This window comes from Podarcis cretensis (assembly GCF_951804945.1).
Source record: "Podarcis cretensis genome assembly, chromosome: 6".
In the NCBI taxonomy this organism is placed as follows: Eukaryota; Metazoa; Chordata; class Lepidosauria; order Squamata; family Lacertidae; genus Podarcis; species Podarcis cretensis.
Genome location: NC_137175.1, coordinates 35312186 through 35328654, shown reverse-complemented (window position 1 = coordinate 35328654; position 16469 = coordinate 35312186). Strand labels below are relative to the sequence as shown.

The window sequence follows — 16469 nt, the reverse complement described above, 5'->3', positions numbered from 1 at the left end:
AAAATTAAGTGAAGTTTTCAATTTTGTGTACAGGTTCACATGCCACCAACTTTGAAAACTCCTGGATCTTCTGTTAAGGTTGCAGCTTTAAGAAAGATGCGAGATGCTGGATGGACTGCAATCTCCAAAGTGGATAGAAAGAAAAAAATGAAAGAAGCTGGAAAACTTTTTGCATAAGTGAAACTTACTGTAATGTTGAACTAATTGTTTAGTTTATCATATTTGAATACTCTGCCTTCATTACATTTTTGTTCCAGTAACTTTTTTTTTTAAAGATAGGGTGTCCTGAGTCTGTTAAAAGGGCAGGAAGTGTTGGAATAATTTAAATATTATAAGCTTCCCCAAGAACTTATGTTCTGATCTATCTCCTGTAGGTACAGGTGCATGTGTGGAAAAGAATCAATGTAGGGCTCAGTAGAGTCCTCTTTCTTTCCATCCCTCCCTTGCTGGATCTAGAGTACTTTTGCACAGGGCCATCAGGAGAAAAGGTTATCTGGATGCATACATGGTAGGCTTGATCAGGGTTGTAAGTAATGACCAATGCATAGCATTCTATGATCAGCTAAGGACCAGCAGGGGACAGAAGAAGGAAATAGTGCTCCACTAAGTCCTCTGCCAATCCTCTCCTGCATGCTCATTTGCATGTATAGGTTAACATAAACAGATTAGAAATGTAAGGTTAGTGAAAGAAAGAATGAATCAGAAAAGGCTCATGTTATTTAATTAAGCACAATATTACCAATGAAATTGAAAGTCATTCGTTGTCACTGAGTAGCAGATAACTGTATTCCACTGCTGGAAGTGTTCCTTGTTTTCAAATAAATATACTTTATTAATTTTATTTTCTTATTTTTATTGAGCTGGATAGAAGTTCAAATATTTATTGAACTCACTTTAAAAGAGTTCCTGTGCTCCAACAATTATATGCCTCCTGGTGGTATTTGAAATGTTCCCTCATAAGTTGAAGAAAAGTCCACTTCTTTTTCACCAGGCAAAAACTCCAGTCTGTATTGTCCAGGTTGAGCACTAAATGGTAACTGATCAATCTGAAGCTCATCATCGTCATACACTGTCATGTTGGAATTAGAAATTCTTGGTGCATCATATAAGCCTCCTGATATTACAAGTGTGTCATCTGGAGTAGCATATCTGTCCACTGTAAACAGTTTTTAAAAAATAAATATTACTGGGAAATGATCACTGTATTTTTGGTTTTTATGGAAGCCGCCCAGAGTGGCTGGGAAGGCCCAGCCAGATGGGCGGGATATAAATAATAAATTATTATTATTATTATCAATCCAAAAAGCTAAAGACTTAAAATCTTCCTTGTGCAATGATACAATTTAAGTAGCATTCATAGAAAATTGCCAGTATCCAGTTCAGATGTACAACATACCCAGTGATGATAGAAATATGTTGGCATGGATTCAAAGCAGCACATGTGAATGTTCTAGTTCTTCCTTTCAGAGGCAGCTGCTTACACTGGTCAAAAGGGTCATTTGCCTTTTGCAGTAGCACCTCAAGAGGCTCAGGGGGCTTTGATATGAGCACAAATAAGTTTTTTGCATCTGTGCACCCAGTACTCTGTGCCACAGGCCCTTGGTTATAAACATTATTCCTTTACATATTTCAAAAAAACAGAAATATTTTTTAAAGCTAAACATTGATACTCAAAAACTTTCTCATACATTTATGTCTCCTATACTCTCATGCATACATTTAGGCTGTATCCTTTCCCTGCAGGAAACTGTCACATTGTCTGGTAAACCCAATGTTTCCTGCTGCTGAACCTCCACTTCCATTTCAGACTCTACACTCCATACAACAAACAGCTAATTTTACCACTAGACTGAGAAACAGCAGTAGTACCTCTTGGAGCTGTTTTAAATTGTTACCATTTGCTGTGCCATTCCATTACTTAGCATGTAGTGGTTGGTAAGTGACTAAGGGAAGACAGCTACTATGAATGAATATAAAAAGCTGAGTATTGCCCCTTCCCATAATTACTCATTAGTCTTGTACATGATATTGGTACAGTATTTGATTTAAAATATACTAACCTGTTTCAAAAGAGGCATCATAAAGTGGATGATGGGAAAATTGGTCTCTTCGTTTTCGATATTTATTGAAAATATATATAATGAATCCGAGAATTGTCAGTGCGAGAACAGTGGCAAAAAATATGGTTAGGATGGTATCTGAATTGCTCAAACCAGCTCCTTCTGCTGCAATGAAATAATACAGAAAGCCTACTAATACTTAGTTTTAAAAGCTCAGTAAAACTTAGACCTACCTGCCCGCAGACTGTCTCGCCAGAGTCGTGCATGCTCTAGTTATCTCCCGCTTGGACTACTGCAATGTGCTCTTCGTGGGGCTGCCTTTGAAGAGATCTGCATTGGTTCCCAGTACATTTCTGAGCACAATTAAATGTGTTGGTTCTGACCTTTAAAGCCCTAAATGGCCTCGGTCCTGTATACCTGAAGGAGCGTCTCCACCCCCATTGTTCAGCTCGGACACTGAGATTCAGCACTGAGGGCCTTCTGGCGGTTCCCTCATTGTGAGAAGAGGTTACAGGGAACCAGACAGAGGACCTTCTAGGTAGTGGCGCCCTACCGTCAGATGTCTAGGAACGCCCTACCGTCAGATGTCTAGGAAATAAGCAACTAGAGTATCCTATTTTTAAAAGACACCTGAAGGCAGCCCTGTCTATGGAAGTTTTTAATATTTAATACTGTATTGTTTTTAATACTTGATTGGGAGCTACCCAGAGTGGCTGTGGAAACTCAGCCAGATGGGTGGGATATAAATAAATTATTATTATTATTATTATTATTATTATTATTATTATTAGTTTGAAATAGCTTAGTGTGCTGCTGACTGCAAATCAGTGTGGATGTTTATTCAGACATTTGTTCAGTCAATGATAATGGGACTTCTAGATAAGTATATTTAGGGTCTTGGGGGTCACTACTAAAATAGTCTAGTTACTGCTACAGATGCTTTCATCATGTGTCATTTTCAATATCAAACAATTTAAGAGTGACTCTTCGAATGTGCATACAAAGGAAGGTAAACATTGTTCCAATATGTCCTTGTAGTCTGATGGGATACCTTTTCCTAAGAACAAACATGCTATTTGGAAGCAATAGGGGAAAAGCTAGGTGTGAGAAGGGTGATTTGGAGCAGATAAACAGGAGGCACTCCTCCTCCTGCCACTTCTCTACTCTTAACATAGCTTTTCACTATAAAACAACATCACAGCATCAGTTCTCAGTTTACATGTGTTTGCCTGTAACTTTATATTTTGTCCATCAGACCTACCTGGAAACTGAATTGCTGAAACTGAAAGGTAGCCCTTGCTGGTGATAGGTGGTGCAGTACTAGAAGGCTGGACTGTCGGTTTTAATGTGGTAGCTGAAGTTGTGACATTGAAATCTTCAACTGTGGCTTGATGTGTAGAATTAGTAGAGAATGACTCTGTTGGAAATGTCATCACAGATTTGGCTTCAGCAGTCATAGCTGATGTTTCTGTATGAGGAGAATGGGTGCTTTGTAGAAGCGTAGGAAAGTTGGTAATATTCACTGTTGTTGCGAATGTACTCAAGCTGGCACTTCCATTCTGCAATATAGTGATGTTGTCTGCTTCTGTACTGGAAACAGTCAGCCCTTCAGTCCTAGATGTGGTATTCATTGCTGGGATGTAGTTTGTAGTCTGAAGTGAAACTGTCTTCAGTATGATGGAGACTACAAGGCAAACATATGTTCTTTTGTCCATCATAGCTTTCTGTTTTTTCCTCGTCAATTATGTTAGCTTTTTCTCCTGTGGAAACATATTTAAAACAACAATAACAGAGTTATGGGTATAAATTAAAATTGCTTCTGCTAGGTTCTCTGCAAAAGCATTTAGAGGTGTAAAAGAGCAGAAGGCATTAAACTTTATCTTCTCAATTAATAGTTCTTTCATATAAGGCATACACCTCTCTGGTCTGAGAGAGACAGTGAGAGAGACAAGTAGGGTTAGAAACACACATCCCCTGTAATTACCAATTGATTCTGCCCCTTGAGAGGTAAGAGACAAACATGGATGCTCTGAGTAGAGCCAGCAGAAGCCTTTACCGCCAAACCAAGTATTTCAATGCTTCATTGTCAATTCCATGGCTTATTGAAGGCATGTACCTCAGCAGAAATACATAAATGGAGCCTTAGCGTGTCACAACTGTGATAACATGTTTTCCTTGGACTTGGGTTAACTTTGATATATGCTAGATTTAGCCCTGAGCAATTAATTTACTGAGTCTTAGATTCCTATCAGTAACATGTGAAAGGTAGTGTCAGACCTCACAGGGCAAATAGGATGAAGATGATTGATGCAGTTTGTAATCATGAGCTGTGAATGTGGAACAATAATAATTGGCCTTTGGCATACTGAAAACTTGTAACCTTTGCCTCCGTTGGGGCTTATCAACACTGTACTCTGCTAGGGTATGAATACCCTGTGTTAATGTGAAGGGCTTAACAGTTTTCATTGCACTATCAGAACCAGATATTCAAAAGAACTACGCTGGTAAGTTATAAGATAAGATAACATTCTTTATTTTGGTCCAAAAACCCACAGAAGAATTTTCAAAAGCAAAATAAAACAGAAATACAGGGAAAGGATTCCAAGGCGGCCAATATGTTTTATCCAGAGCATGTAGGTTTCTATTTCTTATTACTTCTAAGAGGAATTTAGCCACGGTCAGGGTAGTATTGTTTGACATATCTCCAAGGAGGTACTTAAAGGTAGAAGGCTTCAGATTTTCCAGTTAAGTTTACCAATAAGGGTTTAATTAATTGATCTCTGGCTTGTTTGAACTGCTGACATTGTAGTAGGATATTCTTCATAGAGTCAAAACCCTGAGAACATAAGGAGAGCCTATTCTGATAGGGTATGCCAGACAGTCTGCCATTTAGTACTTCTGATGGAAATACATTTAGTCTGGCTTTGGTGAATAATCGACAATAGAGACAGACAGATTCATGAAATACAATGGTAACTGAAAATCATGGCCATAGTGGATTCCATATGCAAATAATATTTGGTTAACAGGTTGTTAACTTGTAGTTGACCTTTATCTTTGAATCTACTGCTGAATCAGGAGACAAGGAAACATCTTATTCTCCATCTCCTGTTTGCTGGAAAGAACAGGACTTGAATTATGAATCTAAAGATATGGATCAGGGCCAGCCCAAGACATTTCGGCACCTGAGGTGGACCCCAAAATGGCTCTCTCCTCCCCCCCCCCCAGGAAAGAAAAGGTCAGGAAAGATATACATCAGGAACGGGGGTGGGGATGGGGGGAGAGATCAACATTGGGACTCGCTGCTTCAGTGGATCCTGCTGCCTGAGGCACAGGCCAAGTCAAAGGCTGGAATAGGGAGGGACAACAGAAGGCAGTTCTGCCTACTCCTCCAGTTCATCAGCATAATTCAAGCTTAGAAGGCAATTCCAAGCTCGCAACCTGGCAAACTGACAAGAAGCTGCAGCAAGTAGATTTTTTATTTACATTATTTACGTGCTGCTCTATACTTTCTCTTGTCCCATGCCTAGAAAGCTCGGGCCCAAGGGGTTTTCCACTTCTCCTGTGCTTTCTAGGCACGGGTCTGAGTGGTTTTCTGTTTGTCCCACAGCTTTTTCTAGGAAAACCTGCTCTCTACTGCTGAATCACAAATCCATGGAAGACTCAATTGACATTTGCTCTGATTCATCAGTACGGAGTGGGTTTTCCTGGGGGAAAGTGGTGAGACAAGCAGAAGTGTAGACAAACCCATACTTATGTAACTCCTGCTTCTCAGACAGGCCCAGAATCCCCGCAAAGTACTCTTCTTCAGCTTGAGATCTGTGATTCATCCAAAGCAATACACTCCCCTAACACACACACACACACACACACACACACACACACACAATCCAAATCTCTTGAAACTCACCAAAGATGATGACGGCAGCAACGGCCCGAGTAACAGATACTTAGCCTTAGCGTGTTTCTGTTTGTTTAATTACTTGGGATACGTTCACTGCAGGGCTGGGCAAAGCCCATAGAGATCTCTATGGTAACGGAAAACTATAAAAGAATTCTAAGGTTAGTCATGCAGAACAATTATTGGCTGGGCTGGGCTGGCCTGGGCTGGTCTGGCCTGTCATTTGAATATAGCTGAGAAACTTAACAAGAAATGATATGTATGTACCATAAGATTGTGTTTCAGCACAACATGAATTGACAGGTGTATCAAGAAAACAGTTTCTACAACTATCCCCATGGAATGATCTTTCCCAATTCTTAAAATGAAGACTTTAACAATTTCCTTCTCAAGAGTAAGAAGAGTATTAAAGCCACTGTGCTTTTGATCATAGCCCTACTTATTTTTCAGAAACAAGAGAGATTGTCACATGATAGTTGCATCATAGAGACATTCCAAATCAGAACAAAGTTGGATACATGATCTGCATAGAAAGAGGGCTACAAACAAGAAGGTGAAAAGAATTCAGTGCAAATAACTAGCACATGGGTGGCTAATGGGTGACACTCCAGAGCCTGTTGAACTGCAGTTCCCCTCAGTCCCAGCCAGTAGTGAGAGATGATGTGAGTTGTACTCCAACCACATCTGGAGAGCCGCCCATTAACAGAGGCTGTTTTAGGGGACACAGACACCCTTCCGGAATTTCTCACCAGTTTGTTTTACAGAAATTAACCAACAATGTACTGTAGTCTGGTTTACCTTGGGCTGCAGAGATATGACAAGAACGTTCTAGGTGACCCTTCCCAGATTTGCCACAGCAGAAACAGAAGACTAATTAATGAGGAAACAGAAGCAAAGTCTTGAAAAATGAATCTTGTTTGACAAACCAAGCTGCTATTATGTTTGCTGGTTATTTTCCTCAGACTAGAAACTAAGCCAATCTTTCACATATGAAGAAAAGTAACAACCATACTTATAGTTCTGAAGTCACTGCCACAAGTCCAATGCCGCACCATTAATATTTTCTTGTACTCATCCTTCAGAAACCAGCCACATCTGCTCCAAGATTCTGGGAACAATACTTTACCTTACATATAAGCAGGAAGTAAATGTACTCAAATTGTTAACCAATTAGGCCTGTGAAAACAGTTTAATGATTCATACTGCAAGTGAATGATTAACCTGTGACTAGTGCAGGCAAGGATTAAATCAATCCATCTTTTTCATACAAAAGGTCACAGAAAAACAATAACTCAGTCTCAAACCCAAAAGCAAAGCACGGATAACAGCAGCCCAGTTCTAGGACACCTCACTTACCATGTGTTGATCTTCTAATCCAGTCTAAGACATGCTTGAGTTTTGGCTCTGCATTGGATGCATTCAGATGCTAATGGCAAGAGTGTACTTTTCCAGGAGTGGATACTGGTCCATGGTGATAATGGAAGTGAATGCTCCTACATCAGCATACCACATATGGAAGTGTCAATCTAGAATCAAAACCTACCAACATCTGGCAAATCCCTGTTCTAGTTCAGGAACAAATTCTCCCTAATTGGACATTCAAAATATTGTGTATAATCTGCATGCTCACTTCAGAAGCACAAATTGCTGTTGCTTCCTCGCTGCCCATTTTTCCTCCCCAACCCATGCTATGCTTATTCTGATGCATTCCTAGAATCTTAGAATTGTAGAGCTGGGAGCGACCCTGAGGATCATCTAGTTCAGGCATGTCCAACCAGTCTATTGTGGGGTGTCCCTGGTCGATCCTGGTTGATCGTGTGATCCTGGCAAAAAATAAAGAAATCACTGCCAGTTTTTTTATAGTGGGAGTAGATCACAGTCTCTTGGGAGTTGGACATGCCTGTCTAGTCCAACTCCCTGAAATGCAGGAATAGGTATTTAGATTTATTTTATTCTACTTATTTAGATTTAGTTTATAATTTTATAATAAAAAGCACAATAACCGAAGAACACAATTTGTACTTTGAAACTTTGTAAGCCATTGCAGTTTCTAGACTTTGAAAACAGGAGACGACATTTATCTGTTCCTACTTGGGCAATATAATGTGGCAGCTAATGCTGGAGATGGGGGTGATTGCAATTATTGATGAGAGCTCATTATGAATGCACAGTAAGGACACTTGAAGGGACCCTAGATTCAGTTTTTTGACAACCTAGGGACTATCCAGATGTGGGGGGTTTTAACTGTACACTCCTGATGATTTGTGCTCAAGGTGGTGTCTGGCTGCTTCTATGCAATCCCAATTTCAATAGTGTTTGTGCCTTCAAAAGTTTCAGGGCAGACATACTGTTTCATTTCCCATTGTGACTTCCTTCTGAAATCCTAACTTTTCATCCCACAAATCTTCCAGGCTTTGTTTTATTTCGTTGTTCCTCCGTTGTGTGCTGTAGCAGAATAATTAGGTCTGTATCCCTTAACAATCTTTTCAGAATACTGGCACATTTTTACAACAAATGTGACATCATCGTCTTGCCTGCTTTTAAATAGTCATCTTTTGCATTTTCTGTAGCGTTGCTTATCATTGAGGCACATCCAGTGCCCTGATATTTGGGTTCCTGGGATTACTCATCTGACGGCAACACGGCAGCGGTATCTTCTGTTTCATGAAAGTGCAACTCGTTGATGTCAGTGAGAAGGATGTTTTGCTTAGGAGAAAGGTTAGAGATGAATGATTAATACTTAAACTGGCTGTCATTGGATGGAGATCCTAGAGTTTAAGCAGCACATGGACAAGTCATGTAACCAGCTGGGAAGCAAGTGTGCCTTAGATAAATCAGAAATAGAGCTGGACTACCACAGTATAGTAGATTCTGAAGAGGTCTCTTAATGAGGGGAATTGTGGAAAGATCTGGTACATGACAGAGGAGTGTATTCAGAAAAAGGCATAACTACAACCTAGTGCAAGGGACTTGTCTCCTAGATGAATTCTCAGAATCTTCAGTTGAGGAGCTGTGAAGCTGGTCTGGTATTTAAGACACCTAAATACTTTATTTATTCTAACATAAATAATAAATAATAATATTTTTATATTAAAATATTTACATGATGGCCTGCACAAACCCTGCCAGCCGTTTCACAAATTTCATTAGACCAAATATGCATTTGCTCAAGCATAGGATAGGCACATTTCAAGCATCAACCTCACCCCATGATGATATCTGTTTTCTCTTTAGCTAAACACATCTGATAGATGCCCAAGAGGAGATTCCACACCCCAGTTCACACCCCTTCCCTACCTAGACAATGCAATAATGGCCCAAAATATCTACCTCTGAAGTGTGCCTGCTTACAAGCCCTGCCTTGTATTGTTACACATCCTCTCCCCATTGGTCAGACTCCCTCATCCACTCCCTTTCCACCAAAGATATAAACAAAGGCTCTTAAAAATAAATAAATAAATGAGATTTTGTCTTTATTGGAACAACTTAAAGAGCTATGCATATTCCTGGCATGTTAGGTGGACCCTGATCTGATGTAGGGCAAACTAGACACTGAGTATGTCTAGAGCCAATGTAGTGTAGTGGTTAGAGTGTTGGACTAGGGTCTGGCAGAGCAGGGTTCACATCCCTACCCGACCAAGAAGCTCACTGTGGGTCTATTGGGCCAGCCACTATCTCTCAGTCTAACCTGCCTCAAAGGTTGTTGTGAGAATTGAGGGGGGCAGAGAGAGAGAATCTTGGAGAAAAAGGTGATGTTGCTGTGCTACAACTCCCATCATCTTTGACTACCGGCCATGCTAACAACTTTTAGAAGGTTCATCTACTGGCTTTAAAAGTACATTTTACCTACTTCTAAGTATTGCTGCTTTTTCTGTTCCATACTAGTCACTTCTTCCTTCCTTTCTTGGAATAAATTTTGCTGAAGGGTGCAATAAAAATGTTTTAAATAAATAAAATAATGTCCCACCAGTGTTTCAAAGCTGAACAAAAGAAGAAATAGAACCCGCTCATGTAAACCCATGGTGATGATTGCTGCACTCAATCCAATGCACCATTATCTTGCTAAAATTAATAGGACCGTTGTACTGATGCTGTACTTACATCTAGATCTGGCAATGTTCCAAAGATATCATATGTGAAGACTCCCTTGGATTCTCAGACGGAGCACCTGACAGTCATTCTCTGAATGTACCCCTGCTTAGTTCCTCACTCTCGCACAATTTATTTCCTGCAGAAATCCAGGGTCCACCCATCTGCTGAGGGCCCCCATTTCTGAATTAGGGCCACCTGGGAAAGATTATATAACAATGAGATAATAACAAACTCATGTCCCTGTGGCTTTGGCCAGCAGGAAACAACGGAGCATGCCCTTCTTTATTGCCAATATTATATAGACATTTGAACTAGGTTTATCCAACCCATCTTATATAAGTTTCCTGGGCATTCAGAACAACACAACATCTCCCTATTACTACATGACGAGACCCCAGAAGTTACATATTCATTCGCCAGATTTTGCGCTGCCATGATAGATATTCAACGGAGAATGGTCTATGCTACAATTCTATCCTAAAGGCCCATATTGTTAGATCTGCACTTCTGAAGCCCACCCCATATAGCTGTGTTAACCAATCTTTTAATTTTTCTTATAAATTTTTACTCACCCATTATCTATGCCTAATTAAGTATTCTATGTATATGTTTGGTTCTTGCTCTTATTTATTTAATAATTATTTGCTTAGATTCATACTGTTATGCTATTGATTAGATGTTTTGCTTATGCTGGTCTATGACCGTAATAAAGTACTTGACTCATCATAGCATAGGTTTAAGAGATTTATTATAGAAAGTCAAATTAATTAGTGTTGCTTTTGGACACTTAAGCCCCTTTTGCCATGATGTAGATCTATTTTTAGAGACCTTGAGAAGAGAGGAGAAACAAAAATGTCCCACAGACTGAATAATGAAAATGACTTCTGGCTTTCCGGTCAAATAAACCAGTCACCAGCCCTATGCAGCCAGTCGCATGATCCACACTTACCAAGGTAAAGGATCCCTGGACGGTTGAGTCAAAGGCAACTATTGGGGTTGCGGTGCTTATCTCGCTTTCAGGCCGAGGGACCTGGTGTTTGTCCACAGACAGCTTTCCGGGTCATGTGGCCAGAATAGAACACCGTGGCGGAAACCAGAGCACATGGAAACAGTTGGCAGGAGCTGGGATAGAGCAACAGGATCTCACCGCTGACCTTCTAATTGGCAAGCCAAGAGGCTCAGTGGTTTACACCACAGCGCCACCCATGTCCTATGTCCCCACCTTTACCTATACCTTTAAGGCACATTCAAAGCACATTCTTTCTCTCAAATAATTCTGGCCTCTGTAGTTTGTTAAGGGTTGCTGAGAATTTCAAATATAGACCTCTAGGTTCTTCCATCACCATTCAAATGTATCCTAAGACCCCCTGATCTGCAAACTGGGCTTGCTTCTCTTCCATGGCAGTTCTTTCCCGGCAAATGCCAATGTCAACAAAGGCTTTCCTAAATCCATATATATGTATTTTCATGTTGTGGTAAGTGAAGAATGAATATTAAATTAATTAGCTGTGCCATCCAGCTGCTAGGCGGAGATGTTATAGTTCTCCATATCTCAATTACATTTCCTGAATGGACAAGTATGAATCTTCAGTAGATATTACAGAGATTAGAAGTAGCAATTAATGCAATTACATAAACAGGTAGATCAGCCAGGAATTAACCAGAGGAGTATAAAATGCACTCAGAGTTTGTGCTGGACTTATTGCGTCTGAAGCAGAATCAATGAAGAATCTGGTTCTTGTGTGAAGGAAAGAGCCGGCTGACGGTCTTTCCAGTTTGGCATCACTTCACGGCTGATAGGTGGGTGTCTGGCCAGTGTTCTATGTAAGTATGTGGGGAATTCAGGAATGACTGCATATTTGTAGATGTTGGCAACTTGTGCCCTACTGTCAGGGTGCCTCCAGAATCCACACTGTCACTATTTTGCAGGAGGGATTTAAGTGTATATCATAAATTTAGACGTGTGCAATTAAATTGCTTGCTCACCCTAGTACAACAAATCTACCTTTTTAAAGACAGGCTGTTTGCAGTAAGGAAAGTCACAGGAAATGTACTGAAAAGCATGGCATGAATTAATGAGTTGCAGGAAGATGTATGGACACTGCACAAGCAAATCAGGATGGATGATCATTAAAGACCAGACATGGGCTTGTATCCATTATAGCACTAAGTAAATGTCCGCACAATGCAAGGATTTCTGCTTGCACAATGGAATTCACCTTTCTCCTCCCTTGTGCCCCACTAAATCTGTTCTGATGGTTCTCCCAACTTTCCAAAGCAGATTTGCTGAGGCTGCAGAGTATGCACGCAGGGAGAAAACAGAGAAAAATCCTGTTGCACAAGCAGTTATCCTTGCACTGACAGGATGAGGAAAATTGATACTGCCCAGTGTCTAACCTCTGTGTAAGCTTTCTGCAAGCAAATTCGAATGAATGTTCAATGAATCTGGAGAAGCCCTCAGAAAAAGGACTTTTCCTAGGGAGCATTCTGTGGCATCAGCCAGAGGCTTGCCATTCTGTCATCGCTTTGTTCATTCAACCTCTCTTAGCAGAAGGAGCTCTATTTTCCCAAGCGATACTATATTACTAGCTTATGGCTTACAAATCCTGAGCATTATGTTTGACCTCTTTTTACAGTATCATTAACTTTGGTTTTACTGGAGCTGTTCTTAGTTTGCACAGAGGTTTTAGACTGAGGCAACCATGTACTGAATTGTTATGTGTTTCTCTGCTCAGCCTAGAGAAAACCTTCCATTGCTTCTTTATTCCAACATTTAAGAATGCTTGCTACTGTATGATTGGCAGAACATAATCATTATTGTCCAAGTTATATATGCAAGCACCCTGAAGCTCAAGGGTACTTTTTAAGCATTGCTGATCCTTAGATATGCAAGCGCATGGGAATGACAGGAGGAAGAGAAGGGGAAGGTAGCCTTGATGCAGAGATTCTGTGTGTCAGGACAATTGTCTTTCTTCAAGATACTCCTTGTCTTTGCAGATGTACATATTATAGTTTAACTAGGAATTTCCCACTTGGACCTGCCCTCCATCAGTCTAGCTAGGGCACAAATAGCTTACTAGTTATTCTTTATGTTTATGTACACAGAGAACCCACGTACCTGATTGCACAGAAAAAAGATCAGAGAGTTTGGCAACGGAGACTGGGAAAGTCCCTTATATTCTGTTAATAAGCTACTCCTGACTTCACAATGTCTAATGTGACTTTGCCTTGCTTTGTTTTTGCATGCAGCATGAATCCTGCCCCTTTCACCTCTCTCTTCCTAGTCTTTGCCCTGACTTTGGGGCAGAGCATGTCCCTTTGTGTCCCCGTTGAGTACATCATCCACGTGGAGAAGAGAGAATGTGCCTTCTGTCTGGCCATCAACACCACTATCTGTGAAGGATACTGCATGACACGGGTATGTTCTTACAACACACTATTGAGTCCCTTCTTGGTTGGTTAGGAAAAAAAGAGAGTTTAATAAGTAGCTTAGGACCTATGGAGTAAATAGGAAAGGATTATTAGACAACAGGGAAGACGAATGAGGTGATATAACGGTTTGAGGCATTATACTGAATGTGGAGGTGAAATGGGAGACACTGGGGTAGTCGAGGCATTGAATTAATGGACTTTTCAGAGACATGGAAGTGATCAAGGACAGTTATCTGTCGCGAACTATCATCTTGCTTCTACTATGACATTTTCTTAATTTTTGAGGAAATGATTTCCCTTGAGCACATTCAATAATTATTTTTTGCTTTTTTATTCTCATGAAATTTGGGTTAGCCATGTGGATTATAGGGCACTAAAGGAAGTGGAAAATGTGACTTCACCCCACCAGCACACAGCAGGCCCTCACCCATTACATGATGCTGGTTTAGGGTTGGTGTTGTAGTAGCTCTTCCTCATGGTCTTCAGTAATGGAGTGCCAGGAGTGTGGGTAGAGAGAGGTGGAATCAATATGACACTCATAAATATCAACCAAAACAAAAGAACAGCGATGAAGGGCTGTAGGTGAGAAGAATGTGGCCGGGAGGGGGGGAATTGCAATTATTATGATGACCATCAATAACTGATGGGTGGGAACTAAGAGCAGTATGTATTGGCAACAAATTGGATCTGAAAAATTAAAGGTCATGGTGAAAGATTGCACTCAAAAGGGTACCTGAGCAACAGGTTGAAAAGCAGGGTTAGCAAAGTTCCAGCAGTTTAATGAAGGTAAATGTTGAAAGAATGAGCAGATGTTCAGGAAGCAAATGGCCACTAGAAAAGTGGAGGGCCAATTCAGAAAGTGAAAAAACCAAAATATATAATTTCAGATTAACTATTAAAGTAATGGGACAAACCAAAAGAAGAGGGCCAAGAAGTCACAACCAATCTGTGCATATTTAGGAATTTGATCCTGCTCAGCAACCCTCCCCCAAATAATCATGCCAAGGAACCACACAAGGAACCAAGCTTGTACCACAAATTCAACATTATGGTGGGACTATGCATATGTCATAGCTTGAAAACCCCTCACAAGGATGAAATGGCCTTTCTTGCTTCAGCAGCACGGTTACAAAAATGTGACCGTTGGGGAGGGATGAGATGGAGAGATTTCTATATGAGCACAACATAAATTATGTGGGTAGGATTAAGCAAAAAGCAATAACCACTGGCATTCTCTTACAGGACAGCAATGGTAAGAAGCTGCTGCCCCAGAGCGCCCTGTCCCAGGAAGTGTGCACATACAAGGACATGGTGTACAAGACTGTGATGATCCCTGGCTGTCAACACCATGTCGTCTCCTACTATTCCTATCCTGTGGCTGTGAGCTGCAAGTGTGGAAAATGCAACACTGACTATAGCGACTGTGTGCATGAGGCAAGCAGCACTGATTATTGCACTATACCTCAGAAGCTACATAACCTATAAGGCCCCTTCTTTTTCTCTCTCTTGCGCACAAAGACACACTATCCCTCCTGTCACATGGCAAGTTTTGGGCATCCAAGAATAAATAGAATGGTTAGCATATCCAACACTCGTTATGTAAAATTATTTAGACTTTTTTTTAAAAAACAAAACAAAACCAATCAGCTGCTGTTTTCCATTTTATCTAGGACTCACAGACACAACAATAATTTTCAGCAGTGTTACAAAGGTGCCTCTGACCGTGTGGTTGTACAGACACAAGGAATCCACATTTCTTTGTTGGATTCATTCTCCTTCCTGAGGAAAAGCAAAACAAGCCAGCCCCTTCCATTCATGCTTTGATAGAGAAGGGAAGTTGTATGTTTGGCCAGAATTGCTATGCTGTTCTCAGCACTGACAGCTACACCAATATTTCATTAGCTCCTGTGATTTGCTTGTCAGTCTTTGCCATTGCTGCGTCAAGTATTAATAACCATGGAGATCAAGACCCCTGTGGCACTCCAAGACTTTATTACTGTATCACAAATAATTGTAGACAGCATCTGTCATGGATGCTTTAGCTGGGATTCCTGCATTGCAGGGGCTTGGACTAGATGACCCTTGGGTCCCTTCCAACTCTATGATTCTGAGAAATTTCATGCCATAATAAATTAGGTACCACAGGACTCTTGGTTTTCTTTGGACTAGAGTGCTAGTTGTGTTCATTACAACATTGTTAATTAGCCATATAAAATAATCATGTGTATAATGAAGGTAGACAACTGTGGGGGGGGGGGCAGGCAGGGTATAGCTAGAAACTGAACCATCACCCAGAGCGTAGCAAAAGCTACTTCTGCTGAGCAGACATAGTGACAGGTGGTTGCCTAGTGAGCTATATGGATAAAGCACGTCTTTCAGAAGACTAGGGTCATTTCAATTCATTTAGAAAATTGGCAAGGCTTACACAAATGTAATAATAATAATAATAATAATAATAATAATAATAATAATAATAATAATATTTTTTTATTTATACCCCGCCCTCCCCAGCCAAGGCCGGGCTCAGAACAGCTTACAAGCAATAATAAAAACAAGATGATGACAACTTAAAAACAAAAATAAAATACATTAAAATAATAGAACATTAAAATATTAAAATGTAGCCTCATCGCAGGAGGAGAAGGAAAAGAAAAAAGAAAGAGAGGGAGGGAGGGAATCAAATTGGCTCCAAGCCAAAGGCCAGGCGGAACAACTCTGTCTTACAGGCCCTGCGGAAAGAAATCAGATCCTGCAGGGCCCTGGTTTCATGAGGCAGAGCGTTCCACCAGGCCGGAGCCAGAGTTGAAAAGGCCCTGGCTCTGGTTGAAGCCAATCTAACTTCCTTAGGGCCTGGGACCACTAGGGTGTTGCTATTTATGGACCTTGAGGCTCTCCGTGGGGCATACCAGGAGAGGCGGTCCCGTAGGTACGAGGGTCCTAGGCCGTGAAGGGCTTTAAAGGTCAAAAGCAGCACCTTAAATCTG

The 16469-nt window shown here is 40.7% G+C and overlaps 3 protein-coding genes across 12 annotated transcripts in view; 2 read left to right on the top strand and 1 right to left on the bottom strand.

Moving 5' to 3' along the window:
* SYCP1 (synaptonemal complex protein 1) overlaps window positions 1-841 on the top strand; it is a 45125-nt gene extending 44284 nt beyond the window's left edge. For all 8 annotated transcript variants that reach the window (XM_079979033.1, XM_079979038.1, XM_079979034.1 and 5 more), the window contains one exon: window positions 34-841. In XM_079979033.1, coding sequence (XP_079835159.1) covers window positions 34-177 — 144 coding nt within the window. In that variant the 3' untranslated portion in view covers window positions 178-841. The remainder of the gene's footprint in view (window positions 1-33) is intronic.
* Window positions 809-6102, bottom strand: LOC307217890 (uncharacterized protein). Its single transcript, XM_079979929.1, has 4 exons — window positions 5971-6102; window positions 3322-3820; window positions 2061-2225; window positions 809-1156 (listed from the first exon to the last, which is right to left on the bottom strand). The coding sequence occupies exons 2-4, from the start codon at window positions 3776-3778 to the stop codon at window positions 921-923; spliced, it is 858 nt and encodes a 285-aa protein (XP_079836055.1). The 5' UTR covers window positions 3779-3820; window positions 5971-6102; the 3' UTR covers window positions 809-920.
* TSHB (thyroid stimulating hormone subunit beta) lies at window positions 3827-15074 on the top strand. 3 transcript variants are annotated; one of them, XM_079980113.1, is made up of 4 exons: window positions 3827-4693; window positions 8532-8679; window positions 13303-13471; window positions 14728-15074. In XM_079980113.1, the coding sequence occupies exons 2-4, from the start codon at window positions 8645-8647 to the stop codon at window positions 14968-14970; spliced, it is 447 nt and encodes a 148-aa protein (XP_079836239.1). In that variant the 5' UTR covers window positions 3827-4693; window positions 8532-8644; the 3' UTR covers window positions 14971-15074. The 3 variants fall into 3 exon arrangements, with proteins under 3 accessions (XP_079836239.1, XP_079836240.1, XP_079836241.1); XM_079980114.1 differs by lacking the exon at window positions 3827-4693 and having other exon boundaries at window positions 8522-8679; XM_079980115.1 differs by lacking the exons at window positions 3827-4693; window positions 8532-8679 and adding an exon at window positions 11121-11853.
* Window positions 15075-16469: the final 1395 nt, after the last annotated feature.

Coding starts and splice junctions, on each gene's coding strand:
- LOC307217890 (XM_079979929.1), bottom strand. CDS start 3,778: ATGATGGACAAAAGAACATATGTTTGCCTTGTAGTCTCCATCATACTG. Junction 2,226..3,321: donor TTCAGCAATTCAGTTTCCAG/GTAGGTCTGATG, acceptor ATTTCATTGCAG/CAGAAGGAGCTGGTTTGAGC. Junction 1,157..2,060: donor TGATGCCTCTTTTGAAACAG/GTTAGTATATTT, acceptor AACTGTTTACAG/TGGACAGATATGCTACTCCA.
- TSHB (XM_079980113.1), top strand. CDS start 8,645: ATGTCAGTGAGAAGGATGTTTTGCTTAGGAGAAAG. Junction 8,680..13,302: donor ATGTTTTGCTTAGGAGAAAG/GTTAGAGATGAA, acceptor TTTTGCATGCAG/CATGAATCCTGCCCCTTTCA. Junction 13,472..14,727: donor AAGGATACTGCATGACACGG/GTATGTTCTTAC, acceptor ATTCTCTTACAG/GACAGCAATGGTAAGAAGCT.